Source organism: Theropithecus gelada, chromosome 16, assembly GCF_003255815.1.
Source record: "Theropithecus gelada isolate Dixy chromosome 16, Tgel_1.0, whole genome shotgun sequence".
Taxonomy (NCBI): domain Eukaryota; kingdom Metazoa; phylum Chordata; class Mammalia; order Primates; family Cercopithecidae; genus Theropithecus; species Theropithecus gelada.
Genome location: NC_037684.1, coordinates 39,500,655 through 39,522,752, shown reverse-complemented (window position 1 = coordinate 39,522,752; position 22,098 = coordinate 39,500,655). Strand labels below are relative to the sequence as shown.

General features: G+C 36.6%; 1 protein-coding gene across 5 annotated transcripts in view; it reads left to right on the top strand.

Annotated features, from left to right (window-relative positions):
• Positions 1 to 22,098, top strand: part of CEP112 (centrosomal protein 112) — a 542,833-nt gene that overhangs the window by 206,349 nt on the left and 314,386 nt on the right. For all 5 annotated transcript variants that reach the window (XM_025362280.1, XM_025362276.1, XM_025362279.1 and 2 more), the window contains one exon: positions 7,816 to 7,951. In XM_025362280.1, coding sequence (XP_025218065.1) covers positions 7,816 to 7,951 — 136 coding nt within the window. The remainder of the gene's footprint in view (positions 1 to 7,815; positions 7,952 to 22,098) is intronic.

The following is a 22,098-nucleotide window of genomic DNA, read 5'->3' as shown; positions in this document are numbered from 1 at the left end:
ATGTTATATACATGTATTATACATGTAATATGGTTGTAGGTGATATGTATGTGATATGCATGTATGCAATATATATGTAATGCATTAATCTTCTTAAACGTTTTTAGTAATGATCTTACCAAAATGAGAAGTCCTCTATGATGTTTTCCTGGATCAGCCTGGCCAACATGGCAAAACCCCATCTCTACTAAAAATACACAAAAATTAAGCAGGCATGGTACTGCATTCCTGTAATCCCAGCTACTTGGGAGGCTGAGACAAGAGAATCACTTGAACCCAGAAGGCAGAGGTTGCAGTTAGCTGAGATCGCACCACTGCACTCTAGCCTAGGCGACAGAGCAAGACATTGTCTCAAACACACACACACACACACACACACACACACACACGCACATACGCACACACACAAAAAGCTGATATAACATCTTGATCGTTTTTGCATTTCTAATACTGAGCAGAGATCCTGGCATGTGATAAATGTTAAGTAAATGCTAATGAACATTTTAGCTTTCAAATACTCGAAGTTATTTAATATATAAATATTGCTATGTAATGATAAATTATGGCAAGTACTTAGTTATAATTTCAGCTAATTAATATGAAATGGTAACTTAATACAAAATGTATGTACAGATTTAAAGAAATAATGTTACGTGTAGTAAAACTACTTTGGACTTCCAGTCAGTTGGGTTGTTTTCATCACTTGTTCTGGCACTTTTATGTGAACTTGACTATTCTAAGTTTCAGTGTTTTCTTCTAAAAGATGTAGTAACTTTTCTAATAGAAATTAGATGAAATAATGTGTGAACTGCCCTAACTGTAACAAGCAGGGTAGACATTCAATAAATGTTCACTCTGCTTTATCGTTTGCAAAGATTTAAAAATTATGGCTACACTATAAATGTTATATTTTGTAGCAATATAATTCTCTAAAAGTAGTGGGACATATCTATTGCAACTTTTCATTTCATATCACTTAGAAATCATCTCTAATGAGCAGTAAAGCTTCTCTCACATGATAAATATTACATTTATATTTGATAAATAGGAGAAAATTTGCCTGCTTAAAATTTGATCTATTTGTGCATAGTGATGAATATAACTGAATATTTTCCAGTTACTTTGAAATATTGAACTGCCCTGGGACAAGGCATGGATAATGTTTTTGAAGGAAATAAATATTTCAGATTCACATTTCAGCCTTTTTTCTTTATTCCTTTGATCTGGCGTTGGTTTACTTATCATTCTGCTTGAGTGACTTCATACTGTCTTTCTTCCTCTCCTAGTAACAAGAAGTGGTCCTCACCTATTCCAGAATATTTAGGTTTTGTCATTTTACAAGAATAACATATATTTCCTTATTATTTACTGATATAACACTACATCTATAATGAAATATATTAATGGGTATGTATGTAAACTCTGCGTATATTATGTACAATTTATAAATGGAAGTTTTAATCCTTTGTTAAATATAGAGACATAAACGAAAATAGCATCATATGTGGGATTTATTTTGAATTTTAAAGAATTTAAAGATTTTAAAGGAATTTTTTTGACCATAAACCATGACTGCTATATCTTTAAGGATAATTTTCTCAATATTTTGTTAGTTTACCATAAAAGTATTACTTGGTTTTGTATTTGCTGAGCTAGAATTTGTTTTATTTATGGACCCATATTACAGGCAGAAGTTAGTTTAGCATAAAATTATTATGTAAACTTTGAACTGTTTAAACCTTTCATTAATTTTACTTACATATCTTTATTTCCTACCTTACACATAAATTTGATCCTCTGAGAGCTGTTTCTTATATAGCCTCTTACTGCATTGTTACATTCTTTGTATTCGTTTAGCACTTAAAATTTGTCACAAGATTTAATGTGTACGATATTGCATAATTTTATTTTTCTCCTTGTATTTTCATCTTTTCCTTTAGTCAGATTATAGTTTCCACAAGATAGGAAGCATGTCTTACACTTCTTTTATGTTTTCTATAGTATTTGAATGAGCAGATCTTAGAATTTGCTGCCAGCACCCTTGTCTCTGCTCCCAGAACAAAACTAACTTACTGAGAATGAAGGCTACAAGGTTGAGGCCAGAACTAGTTCTTTTGAATTATGATTCCAATCCAGTTGGCGTCATAGATTTATGGACGTCCTAGCTGACATCCATATCTTCTTAAGAGGTTTTTGAATTGTTTAATAAGATTCCTCATTTCTATTTATAACTAACATGCTTCAACCAACAGACAGGCATGGTTTTTTAAGACTGGTGTTTGACCCTGGGAGCAAGCTCTCTGGGTAAGCCTACATTGTTGGCAATAAAAGGTCTTTGTCAGAACAGAGTTCTATAGAACTTCTTTACGCTGTTATCATACCTGTTTCAAGCTTTTCCCTTAGTAGTGAGAGAATAACTTCTGATTTTGTGTTTTGGATCATCATAGTTTCATTGAGCTTATAGGAATAATCCATTCCTTGCCTTTTCCATCTTCTAGAGGCTGCCCCTGTTCCTTGGCTTGTGGCTCTGCATGCATTGATTGTGTCGAATCTGTAGATCAATTTGGGAAATATTACCATATATTCAATATTAAGACCAGTACTAACTTTCATTTTACTGGGCATTTTTTTCTGACTCTTGAAGTATCAGATGTTTAGCTGTCTACAGGGTTTACCATTTTTAAACTAGAATTTAGCAGAGACTACTAGTTTTAAAAGTCAAGTGAAGAAGAGGCCAAAGCAGTTTATTCACTTATCATGCTTATGAAATGTATTATTTTAAATATTTTTGACTCATTCCATTTAATCAGTTTAAGGAACAACCCGCAGCCATGAACATAGGTGATATTGCTGCTTGGAAGTCTTGTTTTCCAGCCCAGCTGGAAAGGGCATGGGGACTGTTCTAGCTGTTTCTCAGACTTGTTTGAAGTTTCTTGTTTTGTGTTGTTTTTCTTGGAGTTTCCAGGGGAGATGCCAAGCTGGCAGCAAATGAAGTAGACTGTAATGTGAAGCCTTATACATACATGTTGGATCGCAGCCATCTTTATTAAACGTACTGGAACAGAAATGTGCAGAAGGAAGATTTTCAAATTAAGGTTCACCCGTCCATATACGTGTTAGCTTGTAAAGCTCAAAAATACTAAACTGTCATCCATTAGTTCCCTATATTTTATTGCCCTTTTTGGAATAATCATGTACTTCAGAACATCCTTTAATCTGAGCTGGCTTGTGGTTGTTTAAGAATGCAGCTTCTTTTTTTCTTTATCCTTTATATACTCAGATGAGGAAAATTTACTGCACTTTATAAATAAATCAGAGCTAAAAAGCAAATTTTCTTTCCACCTTTTTATCTTCATGGAGGCCCAGCTTTAAGGCATTTGAGTGATGCATTTCTACTTGGCCCAACAACTAGTTCCACTGGGGAAAAAAAATCTTCAAAGTCCTTTTTTCCTCCTTGCAGGATGCACTATTGGGATCATAGTAAAAAGGAGCGCTGTTCCTGTGATAGGAGCAGACCTTTGTCTGTTTCAAAGCTTCAACATTTTCACTTCTTTCATTACCTTGTAGAAATTAAAATGGATCCCTCCTTAAAATGATTATCACCTATTTATTTGAATTGACAGATTTAATTTATAGTAAGACAGAGGGGCCAGGTGCAGCAGCTTATGCCTGTAATCCCAGCTTTGTAGGAGGTCGAGGTGGGTGGATCGCTTGAGTCCAGGAGTTCGAGACCAGCCTGGGCAACTTGGCAAAACTCCATTTCTACAAAAAAGAAAAACATTAGCCAGGGGTGGTGGCTTGCACCTATATTCTCAGCTACTCAGAAGCTGAGGTGGGAGGATCACCTGAGTCCAGGAGTTCAAGGCTGCAGTGAGTCCTGATTATGCCACTGCATACTCCAGCCTGGGCAACAGAGCAATACCCTGTCTAAAAAAAAAAAAAAAAAAAAAAAAGGGGCAGAAGGTTTCTAAATATTAGTGGAGCTCAATGTATTCATTATGGTTTTACTGGACAAGAACATTGAATTACATTGAATGAGGCCACCTTTGATATTTAGCGTTACTATTAGGTTAGTTCAGACAGTATGGTGGGTCTGGAAACTAGATTTTACATATTTCCCTGTGCTTACAATTGAGTGTACAACAATATTTGCTATTTGTAAATCAGGGTAGAAGTGATCAATTAAAAGCAATGTGCCTTATTGTGCAAGGTTTTCACATTTTAAAATGGCCTCTAATTACCTGATGGATAGCTGAAGTTTATGACTTTGATTTAAGTGGTCATAAATTAGTTATAAAGTAAAGAAAAAGATTTGTCCTATTAAATTAAAAGTGTTTGACTAAATAGTTCATGCAAATTATTGCACAAATATTATAAAAAACTGACTTTCAACATAGATAGGACAAAGTTGCTATTTCAGCTATAGGTCATATATTTTTATAAAATTTGTTATCTTTCTTTTGGCTATTTAATGTTCCGTAATTAAAAAGTAAATGATATATAAACTTTTAAAGTTTTCAGATCATGTTCAATGTACTTTCTTTTGTGTTTATATACAAACTGACCAAAGGTAATCCTTTGATAAATGTTAATCTTAATTATAAAAGAGTCTTCTCAAGTGCTTTTAGAAGGGCCTCAAAAAGTAAAGAGGAACATAAGATAAACTAGTCACTATAATCTCTGAAATGTTCATTGCACTGCCTAACTCCAGTGCCTTGGAAACAGTGCCACCATTCATCAACCACAGCACCCTTTCCCTCTGAGCTTGCTCTCAGAATCCTTTAAACAGAGCATTCCAGGCAGCCCCTTCCAGTCAGTTGGGACCACCACACCAGAGAACATCTATTTGCCAAGCCAGGTCTAGACCATGGTACCCAATAACAATTTATATGACTTTATGTTGTTCCCATGTGCTGTTTTAGTATTCAGATATTTTTATATTCAAACAAATTATTCAACATTTGTTGCAGGGAAATCCTACATACAACTTAAAGCCTTCTGTTCTTGCACAGAATAATATAGGAAGAGTGAAAATGCACCAGAGCAATTTAAACTTCTCTATGGCCATCAGAGTGCTCAGTCTTTCATATAGTGGTGTCCCTGCAGTCAGCCTTCAGTATGATATCCAGTTATTAATCACCATTATCTTTGAACTAATATTCACATTAGGTGGCAAAAAAGCCTCACTAATGTTAGGACCTCAGAATTTAACAGCCAGTTAACATTAAGGCCATTTTCCTTTAACAACGTGTAAGAAACATGGTGAACAACAAGATATTCAGGTCCCAGTTCATTAAAGTGGACGAGTTGAAGAATAGCTTTTAAAAACTTCCAGAATCCTGTACCCCATTGCTGCAAAATGCAGTCCCTGAGAGCCACATGTGGCATGCATCATGACCTGGAATGGCTTAACTCTCATGCAGGGCATCACACACCTTGGGGCAGTATTAAATTCTGTAAGTCATAAAAATGGTGGCTACATCTGTAAAACAGACACACAAAGGAACAGGGATTTAGTGGGAAAACTGTTTTGTTTATCATGGGATTGCAATGATTATTGTCACCTTCAGGTAGATGGATACATGGGATATGAAGAGATAGACACAAGGTGGTGTTTAAAATGACAAGTAAACATGCACGGCATGCTCTTTCAGCCTGTCAACAAACATTTGCCTATTTGCGGATCCCAAATACAGGGGTGGGGATGGCATATGGGTGCGAGGAAAGAACATACACACACATCTATCTATCTATATCTATATGTCTATATCTATATCAATGATAATCTCATTATAAAGGAACAAGAGAGTCTTGCTGAAGTAGAAATTAGGTAACACTTTTTCTTATTAGTCTTTTGACCACTTAAGCTTTGAAAGAGGTTTTCAGTTTGGTGGGTGGGGAAGAAGAAGGTTTGGTATTTTGATATTTTATATGATATGTACGTTCTTATTGAAAAGCCTAGACATTTTTGTATCTTAGAGTGGATTTTGAACTCAGATAAATAACCTGGAAAAACTTGTATTACCTTTTGCCCAAGTCTTAAAAGATTGCATCCTCTTGTTTTAGAAATGTCTTTTCTCCCCTTTATGATATTCCTCTCAAATTTGGTTTGAGTGAGTTAAATTACCCACCCCTGCCCAGCATTCTTCAGTGTTACAGCTAATAGTAAGAACATGTTTTATATGTGTCTAAGTTTTCCCATTTAGGGAAGGTGAAGTAAGTTAATCTTACCTGTAGCATCTGGAAAATCAGGAAAACAGTGTGGCATAGCAGCCAACAACAGGAACTCTAGAAGCACACTGTCAGGACTGGAATCCTGGCTTGACCTGTTGTTACTCTAGGTGTGTAACCTTGGAAGTATTCTCTAAGCCCTACCTTCCTGTTCTGTGTAAGTAAGGCTATAATAACACTCTTATACTGGTTTACTGTGAGAATAAATGAGAGAAGACATAAAGTTCTGTATTAGGCCATTTTCACACTGCTGATAAAGACATACCTGAGACTGGGCAATTTTCAAAAGAAAGGTTTAATGGACTTACAGTTCCATGTGGCTGGGGAGGCCTCACAATCACGGCGGAAGGCAAGGAGGAGCAAGTCACATCTTACATGGATGGCAGCAGGCAAAAAGAGGAGCTTGTGCAGGGGAACTCCTCTTGTTAAAACCATCAGATCTCGTTAGACTTATTCACTATCATGAGAACAGCATGGGAAAGACCTGCCCCTATGATTCAGTTATCTCCCACTGGGTCCCTCCCACAACACATGGGAATTATGGGAGCTACAAGATTAGATGTGGGTGGGGACACAGAACCAAACCATATAAAATTCCATTGCACGGTGCCTGGCACCTAGTTAGAACTGAGAGTTAACTATTGTTAAATGGCATGCATTTATAAACTGAAGCCCTTAATTTTTTCTTCTATCAACATGCAAAGAATCCTTTTGTTTTGTTGGACCCTTTCAGCCATGTAATTTCCACCTAAGGTATGAAGAAATGAGATGGTTATCATTTCTTTTAGACAATCTGCTAGAAGACAGTAAAGTAATTTTAGGCCATCATGTTTCTCTGTTGCATTGACTTCACTGCAGATTAACTTCTGGTAGACATACATCTTTCTATTGGTACATTTTTTAAAAACCAAAAGACATGAGATGTAATTCACATACCATAAAATTCACTGTTTTAAAGTGTATAGTTTGGTGGATCTTAGTATATTCACAAGGATGTGCAACCATCACCACTATCTAATTCCAGAACATTTTCATATTTTCCTCATTTCATATCTGTTAGCAATCACTCCCTATTTCCCCAGCCTCTCAGACCCTAGTAACTACTAGTACTACTGTCTGTCTCTATGGATTTATCTATTCTGGAAATTTCATATAAATTGAATCAAACAATATGTAACTTTTTGTGACTGGTTTCTTTCACTTAGCTGGATGTTTTGAAGGTTCATCCATGTTGTAGCAGGTATCAGAACTTCATTCCTTTTTAAGGATGACTAATACTCCATTGGATAGCTAGTCTGCATTTTGTGATTCATTCATCACTTGATGGAGACACATGGTTTTACTCAGTTTTGTTTTTAGGGAAATCTTTGAAAGTAGTTTTCCCTTCATCAGAATACATAGTACATGTTTATACCCTTTTTCTCTTTAGATGAATTATTGTCAAATTTCTAAAGGGAAGTTTTGTAGGATTTGGATCAAAAAAATTAAAATCTGGATTTTATTTTAGAGGCAGTTAAATATTGTTCTTTCATTCACGTTAGTTCTTTTATATTTTAACTCTGAAGCTTCTCTGAACCTTTCTAGGGAAAAAGAGGAGCAGCTTACTCGTGTGACTGAAGTTCAGAGGTTGCAGGCCCAGCAGGCAGATGCTGCTCTGGAAGAGTTTAAGCGGCAGGTGGAACTGAACTCAGAGAAAGTCTATGCTGAAATGAAAGAGCAGGTAAGGAGGCCGCCACACCATCCCTTTTGAAAGTCACTCTCTCAGTAGGAAGGTACATTCTCATCTTAAATATGACAGAAACATTTCACTTTTTTAAAGAGCTGTGTCAAAATTAACCATACAATCGGGTCAGAGATTCAGAATGAGAAAGAGATGTTACCACTTGATTCATCCTTCAAGCGATGCCAGAATGATCATTTAAAAGTCCCCTGTATAAATGCAGTAATGGCAAGCATGTGCCTTGCTTTGGAAGGATAGATAAGCCTAAGAGAAAAATCCCGTGACTGATCAGTTTCTTTAGAGCAGGGGCTCCAGTTAACCATATCTGTGTTTCTTCATGTTCTATAAATAGTGTCTTATTGATCAGTTACAGTAAATTATTTTCAACTGGCAGTTGTGAAGAACAAAGGCTGTCTCCAATTCTCATACAAGATGGGTGGTAGTTTTTTTTTTTTAGTTTTTAAAGAAAATACGAAATTTGTAAAAGAATAAAGGGAACTATTACGAATACCTGGGTACCCATTGCAAAGATGTAATAATTGTTAATGCTGTTTATATAAACTAAAACATTCAGGTGAAGCTTTAGTTTAATTTGTTATTCATGTCTAATCATATTATTCTTTCTTCCCTAGAGAAATCCACTCTAATTAATTGAGTGCATACAGTCAGCCCTCTGTATCCATGTGTTTTTGTATCCATGGGTTCTGCCTCCACAGATTCAACCAACCATGGATCGAAAATATTTGGAAAAATTTCACAATGCTCCAAAAAGTAAAACTTGAATTTGCCATGTGCAGAGGACTATGTTGAATCCATGTGATAGAAGTGACATGTAGATGTTATATTAGGTATTAGAAGTAATCTAGCAATGATAAAGTACACGGGAGGATGTGCACAGGTTGTATGGAAGTACTAGATCATTTTATATAAGGAACTTGACTATCTGTGGATTTTGGTACCTGGAGGGGTTTCAGGAACCTATCACCCATGGATACTGGGGAGGGCTGCATTATTTCAGTTTATTTTATATGCATGTATAATGCCCATAGATAATATACATGTATATATTATTTATGCATTAATATGTTATAGGCATAAATGTTTTTTGTTTTTTAAAAAATTAGATAAATATGAACAGATTTTAAGTACTATTTCTGTTTGCCCTTTTATATGTAATATTATGTATCTGTATGCTAACTATGTTGTTTTAGTGCAATCTTTTTAACACTAAATTTATTTTATCATATGAATATACTGTATTTTATCAGCTCCCCTACTCAAGCATATTTAGTTTATTTTCAGTTTTTTCTGATTATAAAGAATATTTCAATACTCATTTATGATTTTATACTATAGTTATCTTCCTTAGGAGTCCCATGCACACACTGGGTGGGAGAAATATCCCTAAGGAAAGTTTCATGTTTGAATCTGACTGAGGACTGAGCCCTAGGTTATGGGATCCCTGGGGTATCACTTTTTTGGCCAGAAACCTCTGTGACCAGCGGCACCTTTTCCTGAGTTTTGCTCAGGCCCACTGGGCTTATTCCACCCACTTGGCCTGACATGCTGCTCTTGGCTCATGCTACTGGCCTGGATCCCACACCTGCCAAGGGTGAGTCAGGCATAGAGCAGCAAGGGATGTGTGAGCAAGTGTGGGGTCTGGCCACTGTGCAGTCAGGTATGCCACCTGCTGCAGTACGATGGGCAGCTCCAGGTGCCAGCATGGGTGTCAGCTCTCTGCGAGGCTGTGACTGGACCAGGTATACCGCAAGCAGCTTCCACAGCTGTCACTGGGGAATGTGGTGGTACCTGAAGCTTGGAGATGCCAGGAACCACAGGAACCCAAAGAGGAAGTCATAGCCCTGGCTTGGGAGTGCCCTGATCTGGGGTCCCCACAGGGCAGCAGCTCTTCTCTCCTTCTCTTTGCCTGCAACAAGGTGAGCAAGGGGACATGTTTCAGCCCTGTTTGTATTGTAGCTCTTTTAGCCCTGCCATTCGACAGGTCCTGAGTTCTTGTTCTGTGACTAGGAAAAATGAGGTATACAGACAAGTGGAGGGTGAGCAAGACAAAGAGGAGCTTTATTGAGCAATAGAACAGCTCAGAGGAGACTCATAGTGGCTAACTCCTTTCTGCAGCCAGGGTGTCCCACTGAGTGTTCAGCTCCTAGCAGAGAGGAGACCCTGGAGTGTAAGCCCCTCTCTGCAGACAGGCAGTCCCATCATCTCTGCAGCTCTCAGCAGAGAGGAGGCCCTAGAGTGGGTTTCTCCTCTCTGTAGGCAGGTCGTCCTCTCATCTCCCCACCTGTCAGTAGACAGGAGGCCATGGAGTGGGTTACTCCTATCTGCAGCTGGTGGTCCCAATGTCTCTGCAGCTCTCAGCAGAGAGTAGGCCCTGGGATGAGTTGCTCCTCTCTGCAGCTGGTTGTCCTGACATCTGCAGCTCTTAGGAGAGAGGAGGCCCTGGAGTTGGTAGCTCCCCTCTGCAGCTGGTTGTCCCCACATCTGCTCTTGTCTGGCTGAGCCTGGGGCTTTTATGGGCCTCAGATGGGAGGAAGTGCACACTGATTGGTCCATGGGCGGCCATGGGCAGGCCCAGAAAAGGCACCAGGAGTTCCCACTCCAGTCTGTGGGACTTTAAGCCAGGCCCCCAGCCTTTAGGCCCTCCCTGGCCTGAAGCTGAGGCCTCACTAGGGACCCACCCCCTTATGAGCAGGAGCCTGTCTGCCCCCTGCTGCTGTTCATGGTGCCTAGGCTGTAGGTGCCAAGGGTTGCCTGCAGGCCAGCAGTGAGCTGCCATCAGCACCCCCTTGGCTTCCCTCCTATGCTTATTGGCAGCCAAAGTAAAGAGGTGGCTGAGGCAGCAGGAGGCTGGCATGTCAGTAATGCCCTGAGTGTGTGCCCACCTGGCTGGCTGCGACAGTACCCAGACTCAGCCCTAACTTTGCTCCAACATCAGAGTGGGCACGGACAGCAGGAAGAAGCCAGACAGCAGGAGCAAGCACTTCTGAGCCAGCTAGGGAAGCGGGGACCTTCCCCAGCCTCCAGGAGTGCGGAAATGCCTGGATCCACAGCCAGGGGATAGTAGGCTGAAACTGCACCATTCATGTTACATATAATGTAATGCATGTAATATACATGTATGTAATATGCATGCAGTAAAAAAAAAAGTGGTGATTCCATTTTATACACAACCAAGGAGTTTTTTGCTTACAAAAACAATAGGAAAGCATGTTCTTATATATAAGAGCTCACGTAATATATACCACATTTTTCTGGAAAAAATTTGTATGAAAACATGAACCAATCCAGAAATGAAGCATAAGACTTCCCACACGTAAGGAACCATCATATGAAAGGATGAGTAGAGAACCCTGGAACCCCAAAGAAGTAGAAACAAATTTAAATACTTGTTACACTTATACTTAGAATTCTAATATTAATTTATTTTTTGAAAAGGAAGGTATATAAAACAGAAAATACAAATGTATTAACAACTTGAATTTATATCCCTAGATTACATTAACAAGGACCAAAAGTAGATGAATAGCTAGAGTTGGAGAAGCAAAGTATACTAAAACTCTTTGTCATAAATATGTGAGACTCATAAGATTCTTAAAATTAGGGAAATGTAGGTAAAAATAATTTTGAAATGTTTAAATATGAGCATTAATAAAATTAGCAAGTTGTACTTTCTTATAAAAATCTTGAAAAGATAAAAAGCAAAGCTTGAGAGGAGGTGCTGCCAGAGGAACAGAAGCAGAAATACTATAAAATGTCCAAAATAAGGTAGAGTATATAATTGTAATAATAAACATTAATAGGTTAAATTTTTCTAGTAAAATGGTATTGATTAGAATACTTAAATCCATGAATATGCTGTTTGTAGAAGTTATAACTAAAATAAAGTTAACACAAAAATTATATTAAATTGATGATGAAAATATATCACTTATATTCAGAAAAAAAGGAAAGTAGGATTGTAACACTGTCATACAAATTAGATCAATACAAGTCAATAAACTGGACAAAGGGATATATTTTTGCATGCTAAAGGCAAGAGTACTCAATTGAAATATGAAAAGATGTTAGGAATACATGGAGAAATGGACATAGATAATCATGGGATATTTTCATATGTTTTTCTCCATCTTTGACAGGTCAGTGGGTAAAATCCAAATTGGGTGTAACTAACAAATTATATGACAGCTATATTTTGACTTTTTCTTTTTTAGCATTTTATTTTTTTACTTTTACTTTTGTAGACATATGTTTCCATTTTATTCCAATAAGTACGGTAGTCCCACCTTATCCAAAGTTTCACTTTCCGTAGTTTCAGTTACCTTCCATCAACCACAGTCCAAAAATATTAAATGAGAAATTCCAGAAATAAAGAATTAATAAGGTTTACATTGTGCACTGTTCTGAGTAACTTGATGAACTTTCATGCCATCCTGCTGTGTCCTACTCAAGGCATGACTCATCCTTTTATCTAGAATATCCATGCTGTATACCCTACCTGCCCTATACATTGCAGCTATATAGTAAAAAGCATAGTGCATATAGGGTTTGTTACTATCCAAACTTCAGACATCCACTGAGGGTCTTAGAACATATGAGGAGGGACTACTGTACCTAGGAGTGGAATAGCTGATCAAGTTTAACATTTTTATTTACTTATGTATTCATTTTTTATTTTTTTATTTTTTTATTTCAATAGGTTTTTGGGGCACAGGTGGTGCTTGGTTACATGAATAATTTCTTTAGTGGTGATTTCTGAGATTTTGGTTCCCCCCTTACCCTAGCGGTGTACACTGTATTCAGTGTGTAGTCTTTAAACCCTCACCTCCCCCACCCACCCTTCTCCCCTGAGTCCCCAAAGTCTATTGTATTATTCTTATGCCTTTGTGTCCTCATACATTAGCTCCCACTTATAAGTAAGAACATATGATGTTTGGTTTTCCATTCATTTAGAATAATGGTCTCCAATAACGTCCAAGTTGATGTGAATGCCATTATTTTGTTCCTTCTTATGGCCAAGTAGTATTCCATGGTGTGTGTGTGTGTTTGTGTGTGTGTATATATATATGTCTGTGTGTGTATGTATGTATGTACGTATATATATCACGATTTCTTTATCCACTCATTGATTTATGGGCATTTGGGCTGGTTCCATGTTTTTGCAATTGCAAATTGTGCTGCTATAAACATGTGTGCCCAAGTATCTTTTTCATATAATGACTTCTTTTCCTCTAGGTAGACACCTGGAAGTGTGATTGCTGAATCAAACAGTAGATCTACTTTTAGTTCTTTATGGAATCTCTACACTGTTTTCCATAGTGGTTGTACTAATTTACATTCCCATCAGCATTTGATATAATTTCGATTTTCTTAAATTTACTGAGACTCATTTTGTGGCCTATCATGGTCTATCTTGGGGAATGTTCCATGTCCTTCTGAATGGAGTGTATATTCTGCAGTTGTTGGGTAGAATGTTCTGTAAATATCTGTTAAGTCCATTTGTTGTAGGGTATAGTTTAAATTCATTGTTCTTGTTGACTTTCTGTCTTGATGACCTGTGTAGTGCTGTCGGTGGAGTATTAAAGTACCCCACTATTACTGCGTTGCCACCTGTCTCATTTCTTAGGTCTGGTAGTAATTGTTTTATACATTTGGGAGCTCCAGTGTTAGGTGCATTCATATTTAGAATTGTGATATTTTCCTGTTGGACTAGTCCTTTTGCCATTATACAATGTCCCTGTTTGTCTTTTTTAACTGTGGTTGCTTTAAAGTTTGTTTTGTCTGATATAAGAATAGCTACTCCTGCTTGCTTTTGGTGTTTATTTACATGGAATATCTTTTTCTACTTCTTTACCTTAAGTTTATGTGAGTCCTTATGTGTTAGGTGAGTCTACTGAAGACAGCAGAAATTTGGTTGGTGAATTCTTATTGATTCTGCCATTCTGTATCTTTTAGGTGGAGCATTTAGGCCATTTACATTCAATGTCAGTATTGAGATGTGAGGTATTATTCTATTCATCATGCTATTTGTTGCCTGAATACCTACTGTTTTTTTTTTTTCATTATGTTATTTTATATAGGTCCTGTGAGATTTATGCTTTGGTGTATTTAGAGGATTTGTTTCAAGATTTAGAGCTCCTTTTAGCAGTTCATGTAGTGGTGGCTTTGTAGTGGCGAATTCTCTCAGCATTTGTTTGTCTGGAAAAGACTGTATCTTTCCTTCATTTATAAAGCTTAGTTTCACTGGATACAAAATTCTTGGCTAATAATTGTTTTGTTTAAGGAAACTAAAAATATGACCCCACTCCTTTCTAGCTTTTAGGGTTCCTGCCAAGAAGTCTGCTGTCAATCTGATAGGTTTACCTTTCTAGGCTACCTGATGCTTTTGGCCCCAGCTCTTAAGATTCTTTCCTTTGTCTTGACTGATGACTGTGTGCCTAGGTGATGATCTTTTTGTGATAAATTTCCCATGTGTTCTTTGTGCTTCTTGTATTTACCTGTCTAGGTCTCTAGCAAGACTGGGGAAGTTTTCCTCAATTATTCCCTCAAATATGTTTTCCAAACTTTTAGATTTCTCATCTTCCTCAGGAACACCAATTATTCTTAGGTTTGGATATTTAACTTAGTCCCAAACTTCTAGGAGGCTTTGTTCATTAAAGAAAATTTTTTTTTCCTTCATCTTTAATGGATTGGGTTAATTTGAAAGCCTTGTCTTCGAGCTCTGAGGTTCTTTCTTCTGCTTGTTCAATTCTATTAACTGAGATTTTCCAGTGCATTTTGCATTTCTCTGAGTGTGTCCTTGATTTCCAGACATTATGATTGTTTTTTATATATGCTGTCTGTTTCACTGAAAACTCTTCTTTTGTATTCTGTATCACGTTTTTGATTTCTTTATGTTGGACCTCACCTTTCTCTGATGCCTCCTTGATTAGCTTAATAATTGACCTTCTGAATTCTTTTTCTGGCAATTCAGAGATTTCCCCTTGGTTTGGATCCATTGCTGGTGAACTGGTATGATCTCTTGGAGGTGTTAAAGAAGCTTGTTTTGTCATATTACCAGAATATTTTTTCTGGTTCCTTCTTATTTGGGTAGACTATGTCAGAGGGAAGATCTGGGGTTTGCTGCTGTTAAGATTATTTTGTCCCATAGGGTGCTCCCTTGATATGGTGTTCTCCCCCTTCCCCTAGGAATGGGGCTTCCTAAGAGCAGAGCTGTAGTGATTGTTTTTGTTTTTCTGGGTCTAGCCATCCAGCAGAGCTACCAGGCTGTGGGCTGGTACTGGGGAGTGTCTGGAAAGAGTCCTGTGATGTGATCTGTCTTTACATCTTGCAGCCATGGGTGCCAGGACCTGCTCTGGTGGAAATAGCAGGGGAGTGAAGTGGACTGTGTGAGGATCCTTGGTTCTGTTTTTGTTTAGTGCGCTGGTTTTGTGTTTGGCCTCCAGCCAGGAGGTGGCACTTCAAGAGTGCATCAGTTATGGTCCTATAGGGAGGATGCAAACTTGCCCTAGGGACATCAGCTTAAGTCTTCCTTTTTCTCAAGCGGTGGGCAGGGCCGTAGAGTTCACCGCATGTTCTCACTCATAGGTGGGAACTGAACAATGAGATCACTTGGACTCAGGAAGGGGAACATCACACACCGGGGCCTATCATGGGGAGGGGGGAGGGGGGAGGGATTGCATTGGGAGTTATACCTGATGTAAATGACGAGTTGATGGGTGCAGCAGACCAACATGGCACAAGTATACATATGTAACAAACCTGCACGTTATGCACATGTACCCTACAACTTAAAGTATAATAATAATAAATAAATTTAAAAAAAAAAAAAAAGATTACGACCTTTGTCTTCTGATACCAGGTTAGGCAGAGAACGACTACCAGGTGGGGGCAGCGATAGGCATGTCTGAGCTCAGCCTCTCCTTGTGTGGGGCTGGTTGTGACTGCTGTGGGGGATAGGAGTGTGGTTCCCACTCGAGTGGAGTTATATTTCCAGGGGGATTATGGCTGCCTCTCCTGAGCCATACAGGTCACCAGGGAAGTGGGGGAAAGCCAGCAGTCACAGGCCTAACCCTGCTCCCGCACAGCCCTCAGTCCTAAAGGCCAGTCTAACTCCCACTGTACCCTTCTAACAGTACTGAGTCTATTTCCAGGCATCTGGCAATCAGGGCTGAGAACTTGCCCCAGACCATGAGCCTCCCATTGAGAAAGCAAGCCTGCAGCAGTGATCCAGTTCTTTCCAAGGGTCTGTGGATTCCCTCAGCTTTCCTGCTATGTTCCTGCAGTAGTTCTTGGAGCGAAAGTTCACGATGTGAGTCCCTACACACTGCTCTGGCTGTCGGAGAGGAACTGCAAGCTAGTCCTGCCTCCTGTCTGCCATCTTAATCTGTATTTCAACTTTCCACCATTTAGACACAACATATTAAATCTCTGTTCTCATAAAACAGTTAACAGACTTAGTAGACTGTAAGGGAACCCTCAGTATATTTCTAAAACTTAACATGTCCAAGAACACATATTTCTTACCACAATACAATAAAACTGGAAATTAAATTTCAGTTAAGATTGCTACATTAGACTTCACCAAAACTAAAAACTTTTGCTCTTTGAAAGACATCATTAAACAAACAAAAACAAGGCATACCAGAAAATGGAAGACAAGGCTTACAATACATGTATTTCAAAGAACTTGCATCTAAAATATAAATGAAATCTTACAACTCAATAATAAAAAGACATCCCAATTAAAAACAGGCAAAAGATTTGAACAGACAGTTCACAGAAGAAGGTATACAAATGACTAATAACCACATGAAAAGATGCTCAATATCATCATCATTCATCAAGGAAATGCAGATTAAAATCCAAAATGAGATGCCACTACACGTTCATTAGAATGACTAAGATGATAAAGACTGGTTGACAATACCAAGTGCTGACAAAGTTGTGGTGCAACTGAAGCTCTTATACACTGCTGATGGGTACATAAAATAGTACAGCCACGTTAGAAAGCTGCCAATTTTCTTAAAATGCTAAATACACAATGACCATATGTCAGTCATTCCATTCCTATGTATTTAAGAGAAATAAAGACATGTCTAGACAAAGACTAGTGCACACATACTGACAGTAGATTTGTTCATAAAAGCTCAAAACTTGGGCAACCAAAATATTCCTCGGAAGGTGAAAGGATAAATGAAATGTGGTATGTACAATGAAATATTACTCAGCAGTGAAAAGGAATGAATTATTGATACAACAGCATGGATGGATCTCAAAATCGTACTGAATGAAAGAATATGCAAGCAGAAAGAGTATATACTGAATGTTTTGTAATCTCTGAGTCCTGTTAGAATTCCCAGTTCTTTTCAGTGAGAAAGTCTTGTCTCATCTTCTGTGGGCGGATTCCAGTTTCAGTTGTTTCAAAGCCTTTGCTGTGCTTCTTTGGATCTGTTTGTACTTGTGCCACTCCTGGGTGCGTCTGAGACTTGGGTGATGATTTAAATCACCCCACCCAATGACTGCAGGCACTCATGGAACATTCTCCAGGATAGCTATATGCTTGGATACAAGACAAGTTTAAAATTTAGAAGGGTTGAAATATGAAGTGTATTCTTTGACCTCGACAATAATAAATTAGAAGTAAACAACAAAAGAAAATCTGGGAAATCCTCACATGTTTGGAAATTAAATAACCCAATTTTAAATAAGTAATGGGTCAAAGAAGGTATTACAAGGGAAATTAGAAAATATTTTAAAGTGAATTAAAACAAAAATATGGCATATCAAGATTTATAGAATGCAGCTAAAGCAGTGCTTAGAGAAAAATTTATAGCTTTAAACACTGATATCCAAAAATAAAGTTCTCAAATCAGTAACCTAAACTTCAGCTGATGAAACCACAAAAAGAAAAGCAAAGCAAGCTTCTAAGCAAGTGGAAGAAAGGATAAAAAAAATAAAGATTAGAGCAAAAGCTAAGATTTAATACATAAAAATATGGAAAATTAATGAAGCCAAGTATTGCTTCTTTGAAAAGATCAACCAAATTGACAAACTTTAGCATGACTGACAAACTGTAAAAATGAGGAGTTGGAAATTGCCAAAGTTAGGAGTCAAAGGATAGGATACCACTATTGATTTTATAGAAAACGAAAGGATTATAAAGTGATATTACTAAAAACTTGGTATACCAACAATTTGTACAACATAGATAAATGGACAAATTTCTAGAGAGATACAAATTATCAAAACTATCCCAAGAATAGAAAATCTGAATTGAAATGTAATAAGAAATTTAATTGCCAATTAAAATATTCTCACAAAGAAAAGTCTAAGACAAATGGCTTCACTGGTGAATTATATCAACTATTTAAAGAAGAAATAATTTTAATTCTTTGAAAACTCTTTCAGACTATTGAGGAAGAAGGAATACTTCTCAGTTAATTCTGTGAGGCAAGTATTACTCTGATATCAAAGCCAGACAAATATATCACTATTAAACTATAGATTGATACCTGTCATGAAAATAGTCACAAAAGCCCTTCATGAGATTTTGGTAAACGGAATCTAGCAACATATACAAACAATTATACACCACAACCAAGTGGGATTTATCGCAGGAATCCAAGATTGTTTTAACGTTAGGAAATCAATTAATGTTACACAGCATGTTAATAGAATAAAGGAAAAAAAATCACATGATTGTCTTGATAAAGGCTGAAAAAGCATTTGAAAAAATCAAGCACAATCTATGATTTTAAAAATTCTTGGCAAATTAGGACTAGAAGCAAATTTACTCAACCTAATAAAGGACATCTATGAAAACTCCACAGCTAATAAAATTAATGTTGAAAGATTTAATTCTTTTCCTCCTAAGAACAAGGCAAAGATGTCTGCTTTTGCCACTTTTATTCAACATTGTATTGAAAGTTCTAGCCAGTGTACCAAGGCAAAATAATAGTAATAATAATAACAATAATAATAATAGTAATGTATCCAGAATGGAAAGAAAGAAGTACAAATGTATCAAATATTATGATCCTGTATAGTGAAAATTCCACAAAATCGATTAAAGATATACTAGAACTAATACCTGATTTAAACAAGCTTACAGGATAAAATATGTAAAAATCGCACTTTTATATACTATCTGTGAAATATTTGAAAATGAAATTAAGAAAGCCATTTAATTCATAATGACATTGAGAAGAATAAAATATTTACAAGTAAAGAAAATAAATTGAAGACTTAAGCATTAAAAACAAAATATTCCTGAGAGAAATGTTAAAAATATCTAAATAAGAGGAGAGCTATTCTCTGTTTATGGATTACAAAGCTCAATATTGTCAAGATGGTAATTCTCCCATAATTGACCTATAAATTCAATGCAATTTCTTTCAAAATTCCAATGTAATTTTTGGTAGAAATTGACAATAAGAAATCTTTATTTTCACTGGTAAAGTTTAAAAAAATTAAAACAGCAATAAGCTATTTTCCACCTAACTCACAGACAGAAATTCGTGAAGGCCTAAGGAAACAGGTAGTGACATGCATTTCTGCTGGGCATGTGAAGTTGTGTAACCTTTTTGAAGGATCATTTTAACACTGTGTCTCCATTTACCTGTTGATTCTACTTCTAAGACTTTATTTTTAAAAAACACAGTGTGCGAGATGTGTGCTGATGGATGTTTATTGTGATGTTATTAATGAGGAAAAATTATAAAATACATGTCAAAAAATTGGATAGAATGGAGAAATGATTAATCTTTTTAAGTTAAAAAAAGAATCTCCTATTTCTGTGGGAGAACTGAATATAATCTCAGAAACCTTAAGAACCCTATCCAGACAAAATGAGACTGTTACCAGATAAGGATAGCCAGGGATGAAAGATCCTGTTTGTGGAATTGGTTCTGGAACTACCCTTTTAATTGGTCCACTCCTCATATCATCTCTGACTGTTCTGTTGAATGCCTGGCTTATGGTCTGTATTTGATCTTACTTCTTCAATTCTGCCAGACCTACTTGAGTCTTCTTCTTCCTTACCTAAGAGTTCATGTGTTCCTACCTTCTTGGTATTACATTGCTGTGGACTGGTTAAATGATCCAATGAAGAACCCAGTTTGGTGCGTGCCTCTAGGATCCCCCAAATTCCCCCTACATACCTGATTCCTATGTCCCATCTTTCTGAGCAACCCTCACCAGGCCTGATCTGTCTGTCTCCTGTGCTAGATTCAGATTCCTTGAAAACAAATAGTAACAGCAACCAATGAACAGGAAATTCTTTTAGTCATCTTCTGTTGAAGAAATGTTCTTCAGTGGTTTCAATTATACGTAGTTTTGCCAAGTGCAGTTGGGTTTCTGAAATAAAGAAAGCACCTTTGGTATGAGTGTAGTAATAAGGGACCCCATTTAGAACATAATCCTTGTAGCTAGGCTCATTCACAAATCAAGTAATTCTTACATGGCAAATTTGAACAAATGTTAAAATATTAAAATATATATGTCAAACATGGTAGATTATGTCTTTGATTCCAGATTATCAGTTGATTAAAAAATGTGAATCTGCTATAACTCAAATTTTAAAAGAAAAAGCAATCAGCAGATTCATTATTTGGAGAATCATAATGTGTTTGGATTTTTCCATAGTCTATATTTTTAAGTCTTCCTTTTCTGTTCTTGTTTTGAACTGCTTTTCTCTTCTTACAGAAATATTTTGTGTAAAAGCCAGCAGAGCTGTAGGGCATCTTTTTCCATTTGGAAACTGCTGCAGATTGCAGACAGTGGGATTTTAAATTAAAAAATAAAAGCTTTGAGTTTGTTTTAGAAAGAGAATTGCTGTTTCAAAAATGAGGCCCATGAGACAAAATGTAACAGACTTAAACTTTTTAAAAAATTGCTGCACACTCTTTCTTTCACTTTGAAGAACATTTATGTCATTTAACATTGCTTAAATAATAACCTAATTTATACCGAAATGGCGAAATTTATTATAAGTTTAGCTTTCAGCAACTAATTGTGTAAAATGTACATATTTTAATTGTGAAAATGCATTATCGTTAGAATTATTTCTATATGTGTATATACATAAAATCATATTTTTCAAATAAATAGTGTTCTATATTTACCTATTCTCTGTGAAACACATAAATGACTGAAAAAGACAGCTATGTTCTCTGAAGTATTGGCAGCAATTCTATTAAAGTAAATCTTTTAAATCTTGTATACCAACAATATGAATGTCAGCTAACTAGTTCCTCCTGGGGCTTCCACTAGCCACTTGACTTTCCTAATTTATTTTTCTCCTCTTGAAAATACATCCTTATTAAATGCCATTTGCTGCTAAATATCTGGCTTTAAATTCTCCTTTTCTTTTTAACAGTCATTAGATAGATGATGCTAACTTTATACCTGGAAAGTCCACTGGTTTGTCATGAAAACAAAGTTCTGAAAAGCGCTGCTATTGACAAGTGGGGTTTATCCTGGCTTCTAGCACAATTGAAACTGACTAGTCAGTTCTTTGCATTCTTAGAGATTTTAAGTTTTAGTGCATCATCCTATTATTGCTATTGAATTAATGAAAAGAATTCTCAACTTACAAGGAAGCAAGAATGCTATGTGGATATGTTTGTGTCATATGTCATTGGATAAGAAATAGACTTAACGAGCAAAACCAATCATCATACAAACCATTCATTATGACTTGGACCTTTGTCTTATTGTCCTTTTAGGCTTGTATTAGCTCATGTAATTTTAAATAAGCTTTTAAAGACTACTTTTATGATAATAAGAGACCCAATATAAATAGAAGCATTTTCTGTCGGTTAATTATTGATGATAATAGAGAAATGTCTCTATTAAATATTGTCTTTAAATAAGATTAGGTAGCAGAGGTAAAATTTTAGAATGCCTTTAAATGTTTAAATAGCTGCTATTATGATAATTAATGAATTCTAAATGACGGCTTCCAAAGAATATGTGTAAGTATTTGGCTTTGGAAAACAAAAAATAAGCAACACACTTAAAAAAAAACTTGTATCTTTAAGTGCTTAACTGGATAGTAAGTGAAGCTTTTTCCTACTAATATTCATCAGTGACTAATCTCTTTTGCAGAAAGAAAATAAGCAAAATAA